This window comes from Talpa europaea (genome assembly GCF_964194135.1).
Source record: "Talpa europaea genome assembly, chromosome: 5".
NCBI lineage: Eukaryota > Metazoa > Chordata > Mammalia > Eulipotyphla > Talpidae > Talpa > Talpa europaea.
The window spans coordinates 99,789,781-99,798,306 of record NC_140071.1 but is presented as its reverse complement, the minus strand read 5'-3'; the positions used below and the strand labels follow the sequence as shown (position 1 = coordinate 99,798,306).

Below are 8,526 nucleotides of genomic sequence, written 5' to 3'. Positions count from 1 at the left end.
GGGCAGAAGAAGAAAGACGAGGCAGAGATCCAGGTGAACTGCTAGCTTGTATTCCATGGAAGCCACAGGAGCAGAAATAAAGAATGCCAGAAGCCAGGGTGCCAGTACAAATTGCTGGACTGTATGCTACTATCTAGAACCTTGCATCTGTGACATTCGGGACTAGTTTCTATTCTTAGTTTTGGCTGAATGTTACACATGTACAATAAATCATCCCTTCTGTCTCAGCTGAAAAAAAATGGGATGGGAAAGGTTTTAAAAGTCATCTAAAATTTTGGATTAATAACTTTAAACCTAATGTCTCCAGAAACAAAAGTCCAGTACCTCTTCAATCACTCTCCGATGCTGCCAGGCCCTTCTAGATGGACTTGTCTGCATTTAGTTTGCTTTCACCTGGAACCAGACATGGTAAGAATGTTGGTGCAGGTAGATTATTTGGGAGGAGGCAGGAAGTAAGACAGAGAATGGAGAAATGATAATAGGAGGCAGTTCCCAATGTGGGCAATTCTAGTTGAAGAACCATGTGAAATGAGCCTGACAACTGTTCCTTTGAGGACTGGCACTTTCATCAGCTGGCTGCTGCCCCTTTTGCTTGAGTATCAATACCTGGGGGTACAAACTACCAATTTCCCCTCATGTCCCAAGAAGTTTCTAAGGCTCTGGAGAAATTTAAGTCACAAAGAAAGGCACAGCATGGCTACTTGAAGCACAGCTTGTCAGCCTGGCTGTGAAACAGCAGAGCCAAGATCAGAGGCAGCCTGAGGGGCGAGACTCAGACCTGCTTCAGACAAGAGGGCAAAGTGCATCTTTCAGATGAAACACTCTAGACAACTAGACATCTGGGGACATAATATACAAGTTCCAGTATGATTTCATATAAAGATTTTATTACTAAAAACATGTCATTGCATTAAGCGTAGAAATAAAACATCTCCAGAACCACATGACACAAACCAAGTATATAAGCTACATGAAGAGCATTCTGCTCAGTATTCTTTTTGACAGCCTCAAGCAGTTAATTCCAGTAGTCATGCCTCGCGAGTATGCAAGTCACTTTTTAAAGAACTCATATCTTAAACAATTTAAATAAAAAATTAGCCTCCCTTATGTAAAAACCCCAATAGGGGTTAGTCATGTAGTACTTGCTCCACTTGACCATTAGTGATCTTTCTAGAACATGAGGAAATAAAGTCAAGTGGGAAAAACAGAGAGCTAAATGTGATAAAGCTCATTTCCTGTCCTGTGATTAAGCCCCAACGTCCCCTGAGAGAAGTGAGGTGACCTCTCTCTGTCTTGACTCCCCCAACTCAAAGCTGAGGCTCACAGCATAGGGTGCCCACATACCCTGACAATGATAACCTGGTGGTCAGGCTCTGGGAGCCTTTTCAGGATAACCGCTCCAAGAGAATGAACACAAGGAATACTTAATTTTTAACCTAAAATCCACTCATTCTTCTTAATCTATAATCTTGATTGCAGTTTATGAATTTGTCATAGACTTTTCAGAGGGAAAACGCCAAATGTGATTTTAAGCCAAGTAATTATTAAGAGTCATGACACAAATATGGAAATGTTTTTGGTTTCTCCGCCTGTGTGGGATTCATTTGAAAATTGCAATTCATCAATGAATGTTATCATTCATAATATGAAAAAATTTTCTCCTCACATGTGCTTATATCCTGATAATAGCATGAACCAATGAATATATACTGGCTTATCCATTTTAGGAGTGGGGATAAATGGATACATTAAAAAATAAGCTACCCCAATTATCTAGTTTATTGATACATCTAAACATCTAAATATTTGGCATTATTGAAGACAAGATATTTCGATTTAGTATTTCACTTTTGGTGACTTGGGGTTTCTGTAGGTTCTGTCTTACAGAGAAGTTGAGAGGTAAGTGAAACATCACATTGCTTCAATATAGAGACAAGGAAAACTAAAGTAAGGAAACTAAAGCTATTCATTACCATCACACAGATTTAAGAAGTATGTTAGCGAAATTCATGACTTTTTTCCATTTGATAACATTGAAATTCAGTTTTAAAAAATCCTGTAGAATGAATCAGCTGTTAAGAAAATCATTGAACATTTTGTTATAACTATTTTTCAATAAAGAATAGTGAACTTGGAGAATTTAAAAAAACCCTTAAATATGATTGAATTCCTCAATGTTTGATGGTTCTCAATCCTCTGACTCAGATTACACTGAAAGCCTAGAGTTCTTGAGAAGAGGTGGCCCTGTTTCTGGTCCCAAGAATCTTCTTAAAGCACTTTCTGTGCAATATTTTAAAGCATTGTCATTCTGTTGGCAAAATGATTGTCACAGGACAAGTAGGGTACGCACTCCAATCAGTGACAGTGAGCCACAAAACATGGGGAGGACTTGAATCTGAGGAGAGAGGACATGTAAAACTAATTTCAAATTTACCAGCAAGACTGCCCCCAAAGAAATGTCACTTTAGTGTATCAGACTCCCTGAAATTTATGTGTGACTTAGGCTGTAGATGGGTGGGTTTTCTGTATTCACAGATAATTTTACAAGTAACCATTCAATAGCATTATAATTAATACAGTCTCATACCTGGAAAGGGTGATTAGGAGGAAAATTGTTACTATTACATTCTCCCAGATGTCCCTTTCCACACCAAGATCATTTTCACTAAAACTAAAAGTTAACTATTCATAAAATGTCATGACTAGCATTTGGTTCTATATGAAATATCCTTACTTCTCCTCACCAACATTTTTTATGCATTCAATCCATTCACAAAAGTACAAGTAAAAAATTCCTCAGGTGCTTATCACTGTCAAACTCACAGTGCTACTCCCCTGCCTACCTTGCCCCAGCCAACCCTTCCCTGCTTGTCTCCTACCCAGTATGAAAGACCAAATTATTTTCCTGCAGGAATTATGAACTCAAAATTAGTATGATGTGCAATACGTACCTTTTATAAAAATGAAATTAGATACATTTGAGAGATGTTTTGAAAGAGGCTAGCATTTTACCCTGGGTTCCGAAATCTTACTTCTTCTATTTTGGGGAGAAATGAATGGAAGAATACAACGTAAAATGGTAAGTATGTATTTGGGGTACGAAGTTTGGTGAGAGGAAGCATACTGAATAAGGTTACATTAACAAGTGGTACAGAGACATCATAACCACAACAGTGGCCACAAACTTCTGGAGCTACCAGCACCCGATAAAATTACTATACAAGAGTTTATTAAATACTTGCTAGACACATGAAAACAAAACAATTTGTCAGGAACCACAGGACTTTATAAAGCCTACTGGCCAACCATGTCAGTCTGTCCTTGAGCCTCTGGCCAGGACGTGCTCATCACTTGCAGCACCAGGTCTTCTCCCTCCCTTTGATAACAGCCAAGAAGCCTATGAGGACACGCATGGTTTCTCCACATCATGGTCTAGGGCAGAATAGCTCATGTGGTTCCTTTGCCAAGTTAAGCCAAGGTTAGGTTCGCATGAGGGGTGCTCTTTCATCTTCTGTCCCCTGAGACTCAAAAGAGAGAACAGAGTTAGGTGTCTGTATAGGAAATGCCCCCAGATGTTAAAGTTTGAGGGAGGAAGGGGAGGGATAAGAGGAGAGACTCATATGAAGGTGCTCTTCTCACCTCTCTTCTCTTGACCTGCTTCTTGTTTTTTAAGATTTAGCCCTAACCTGAGGAGGCCTCTCTAACCATCCTGCCTGGTACTGGAGCAGCACCCTTCTCTGTGTTGACATGGTAGAATACTCATCACTATGGAATTAGCTTCCTTCCTGGAACAATGTCTCAAAAGTGGTAGGTACTCAATGATTACTTGTTGAATATGTGAAGATGGTTCATTGTAGGAGCAGTACTAACATTTACATGGGCTTTCCTCTATGCTTATGAAAAGTGCAGTGATTGTACAATGTCAGACTGGAAGTAAGAGTCTCAAACAGAAATGGCTAAATAGTTGTCTCATGGCTAATCCATACTAATGTGACTGGAAACAAGAAATATGGAAGGCAGAGGAATTGGAGCCAATATTATTCAGATGCTTGTAACCTAGTTTGTTTCTTCACATTTGCCTCAGTTACTTTGTTGAGGCAATGAGGAAGAAAAACACAAAAGCTTTTGTGGCAAACAGGGAAGATGCTGAGAATTTAAGAAAAGCTTCTACAGAAAAGGCTCACTGAAGGTATTTAGCCCCCTGGGTGAGCCAGCAGCCCATATAGGGAGGCCAACCTAATGGCTTATTATCCCAACTACTTGGGTTTATCCCAGTATTTCCTCAAAGAAAGTACTCCCTTGTGCCAGTCATTTATAATGCAGTGATGCTCAGGGGCAGTTGTCTTCTGCTGTATCAGGGATTTTTTCCAAGCAGGTCGCTGGCTGCCCTGCCCTATAATCTTAGAACTGTTTTATCATATAACTAATGTTTGAGCTCTTACTAAATGCTAACACTAGGCCAAGTGTTTTATGTTTACTATATCATTTAATCCTCCTGAAAAACTCCTAAGGGGGTGCTCTTATATCCCATTTCACAGGTAAAGAGCTGAGGTACAGTTTCTAGGATCACACAGCTACTATTTGATGTGACTCTAGGCAGTCTGACACCAAAGCCCAGGTGCTTAACTGTCATATATTCTTCCGATTTTTTCAGGTTACTGTTTTCAAAGACTGTTTTTATTTTTATTTTTATTTTTTATTTATTTATTTTTTTGTTTAGAAGAAAAAGTTTATTGAGGAGAAAAAAGAACAGAAATAAAGTGGGACTCCCAGGCCAGGGAACCAGGCCTGGGAGGGGCAAGGAAGCCTCAAAGACTGTTTTTAAAGGTTACTCCCAGGAATTCCATTCCCACCAGGAGTGCCTCAAGTACCAGACAAGTACCATTTTATCAGCTCTCCTTTGACACATTTCCATTAGTCTAACCATGAAATCATTTTGCCCACTATAAAGCCACAGAATCTACCTTAAAGAGTCAGCTGACAGCCCTCAGTAAAACATAGTTGAATTCCTCAGGTAAGTTATCCGGGGCGGGGGGGGGGGGGGGGAGGGGAGTTCCTTTAGCCCTGCTCACCTCATCCATGGACCCCTGTCCTTTGCAAGCAAGCCAGGTGAAGACCAAGCCAAAGAACACTCCCAGTGCCATGACGATATAGGGTATGTTGGTGATAATCAACGTGGTGTTGACCATAGACTTCAGTCGACCTGCATTCTCTTTATCAATGAGAACACTCTAGGAAGGAAAGAAAATGGTATTCCCTTTAATAAATAATCTGGGTGTAAAGTTTTTTGTGACATCTTTTTTCTACATCTTTTTTTCAAATCATTAAACACAATTTGAGTATGCTTTCCTTCTAGAAAACTATAGATGCAAAAAGAGTCCATTTATATATTAAAGACCCAGAATGGGTACTTATTCATTAACATCTTTCCTTTTCTCCTGAAGACATGTTTTATTCTTCAAATAGTGTGCAATAAAGAGAGGGGAAGTATTTAGACACACTGAGTAATAACATTTGTATTAGGCAATTCCAACTCATCTTTTAAAATCCAGTTCAGCATAACTGACTTCCAGAAATTTTCTCCAGCCACCTCAAGCCTGCTAAAAAACTCTGTTATCTGTGCTTCATCTCACTGTCTTTACACTCTGCATTCTGTTTACCCACTGGTCTTCTATTAAGGTCCCTTAAGACAAGTGTCTTATGTCAGTCACCTCAACACTGGGTATAGCACCCTGCACACAGTAGGTGCTCAGTTAATACTAATTGATTAAATGAGTAAATTAATGAAACATCCTGACAATGTGGAAAAATATCATTTCTGTCTTGACTAAATCTATACATCAGAATCAGAGGTCTCCACAGAAAGTGTTCAGGGAAGTTCATAGGCTAACCAGAATTTCAGAGGGTATATGTAAGGAAGTATTCCAGAAAAATACCACTTTCCATATGCAGAAAAAGGTATTATTATCTTAAATTGTCATGGGTGAAGTATCTGGAGAGCTTAACTCCATAAAAATTATGAGCCACAAATGAGATTTGGCTTAATTTAGGCTCAATATGCATTGGTCTGATACTGTGGGAGGGGGTCTAAGACTGGTTCTTCCAACAACTGGCCAAGGCTTATCTGGGTCAGAGTCTCTGCTGGAAAAAGCAGGTGGGAGAGCAGTCTCCAAGGTTACTTCTGGTCTAGTGGTTTCACGCCATGGTTTCCTGGACTCAACTAGTCTTTAACAAAAAATAAAAGCAAAAGTTGGGGAGGTGGGAAATTCAAATATGCCACAGCTGTAATCCTAAGAGGCAGAACAGGGCCTTTCTGCAGTTTCAAAAAGTCCTGCTTTCATAATAACCCTCTCACAAACAATAATTATGACTCAGGAGCAATCACAAATAGATCCTATAAATTAGAAATCTTGCCTGAATTTTTCCTACAAAACAATAAAAACCTTGTCTGAGAAATGTAATCACAAACTCTTCAAGAGTTTATAAATGTGGCTATCAATATAATGCAAAATGAGAAAAGAAAAAGGGTATGTCTGTATCTACACTGTAAGTTCAACTATGTAATATCAAAACCAGCAAAAAAACAAGAGGCCACAGAAGCTGTGAGCTGCATTTGTTTCTGAGAGATGGCCTTATCAGTGATTCACTTTTGAAATATTTTTTTAACCTCCTAGGAATTCCATAGAGAGAGCTTGTTAGTTATAAAAAACATAAAACATTACTATTTTACAAAGTTATTATTGGAAAAAAGTTTACAGCACATTGTTGAGTAAAATAAAGTTAAAAGCATTGTGCCAGTCTAGCTCAGGTTTTGTGAAAAGTGGTTTTAATTTTTCCTTTTTCTTGTTAATCTCTATTACCAATTTTTCTACAAAAATGTACTTTTAGGTAAAAGAAAAATAACAATGATTTCTAAACATGGGACTGTTAACAACAGAAGCCAGGCAATAGAGAATCTATTGAGTAGGGAAAAACCTTCATTTCCCTTTCAAAACTGGGTGAAAGAAAGGAGGCAGTTAAGGAGACAGAACTACACTAAATGTGATTCTTTTTTGTTTTGTTTAAAGATTTATTTATTTATACAAGAACCGAGGTACAGGCCAGATGCACATGAGGGTAAGAGGATTCACCAGAGACAGAGCAGGGAACAGAACAGGCAGACTAAAGAAATACACTGCAGAGGGGAGCAGCAGGAGCTACAGGAGAGGTCTGCAGCACCATGTGGGACCCTTGCCAGCCGGCCAGGATTGAACCGGTGCTGCAGAGGCTGTGGACAGCTTCACAGAATGGCACTCAACCATCTATGCCACCAGGGGAGGCCCTAAATGTGATTCTTTTAGAAAAAGATTTATCAGAGGTGTCTTAAATAGTGGGTATTTTCTGAACTTTCAGTATATACCTTTATTTACAAAATTTCAATTTATATATTTATTTATTTATTATAAATTTATTATATGCCTAATTATTATACCTAATATTTAGGAATAAAGTTTCTGTGCATACACTGTGATATACTGCCTTAGGGAAATTCTTTGTGCTTGAACAGATAGGAACTCTTTCCTATAATCCAAAATATATGTTTGTTAACCAAAAAGTAGAAGAAAACCTTTGTATGATGGACAGGCAACTGTAACCCTGAAATTAATGGGAATATATCACATTTTATTTCATCATTTTTAAGACTCCCTTTACAAAATTATTACCCACTGTTACCAGTTACTTCAATTTTACTTTTTTACCCTCTGGAACTGATTATATAAACTAACTGCGTTTTATATACTGGCAAGGTTTTGAAGATGGAGAAGCAAAGAATTTTAAGAGGCCATCATAGTGTTGGCTCTTTATACTGTTCTACGAGGTTTGACATCTCTTCATTTCCCTTTGCATTTTGTTTCTAACATAACCTGCTTCCCAGAGGGGAGTTTCACTAAAAAATGTTCCTGAGAAGGGAAATTTCTGTCGTTTTCAAGTTTTATACACAGGCAACTTCATGTAAACATATAAACGTTGTCCTCCTTTTCAGAGGACAAACACGTTTTTAAGAATCCATTCCCCTCTTTCCACGTTTTAAATTACGCATAGCTACATTCATAGACATAATGGAAGTTTCTCAAGTTTGGACAGAAAACACCCCTGTGATTCCCTCCCAGGACTCACCTCATTGAAATACATCACTGGAAAAACCACAGTTCTAATGTTTCCCGTTTCCCTATAAAGACAAAAGATGAGACAATTTCATAGACACCCTCATTGTGATGGCACACTGCTCCGGAGAGACAAGTTTGCATGAACATTCTAGCATACTCATTTCACTAAATGACTCAGAACTTATACAGACTTCTAGGTTATGCAGAGTTCTTTCAAACGCATATAAATCAGAAGTTAGATTTTAATCTGTCTAACAATTCCAAGTGTTGCCCATACATATAAAATCTTTTTTTAATTGAAACACAGATGGTTGCTAAAAGAAATTAATCAAAATGATTATTATTCTCCCAAAAGTTACCAGAGGGGAAGCTACAGAAT

At 38.4% G+C, this 8,526-nt stretch overlaps 1 protein-coding gene across 2 annotated transcripts in view; it reads right to left on the bottom strand.

Moving 5' to 3' along the window:
* Positions 1-3,479: 3,479 nt before the first annotated feature.
* The window catches only part of SCARB2 (scavenger receptor class B member 2), a gene marked incomplete at both ends in the record, with an annotated part of 48,262 nt that continues 43,215 nt past the window's right edge, over positions 3,480-8,526 (bottom strand). For both annotated transcript variants that reach the window (XM_084234124.1, XM_084234125.1), the window contains 3 exons: positions 3,480-3,518; positions 5,073-5,231; positions 8,158-8,209. In XM_084234124.1, the coding sequence (XP_084090250.1) occupies positions 3,480-3,518; positions 5,073-5,231; positions 8,158-8,209 (250 nt within the window). The remainder of the gene's footprint in view (positions 3,519-5,072; positions 5,232-8,157; positions 8,210-8,526) is intronic.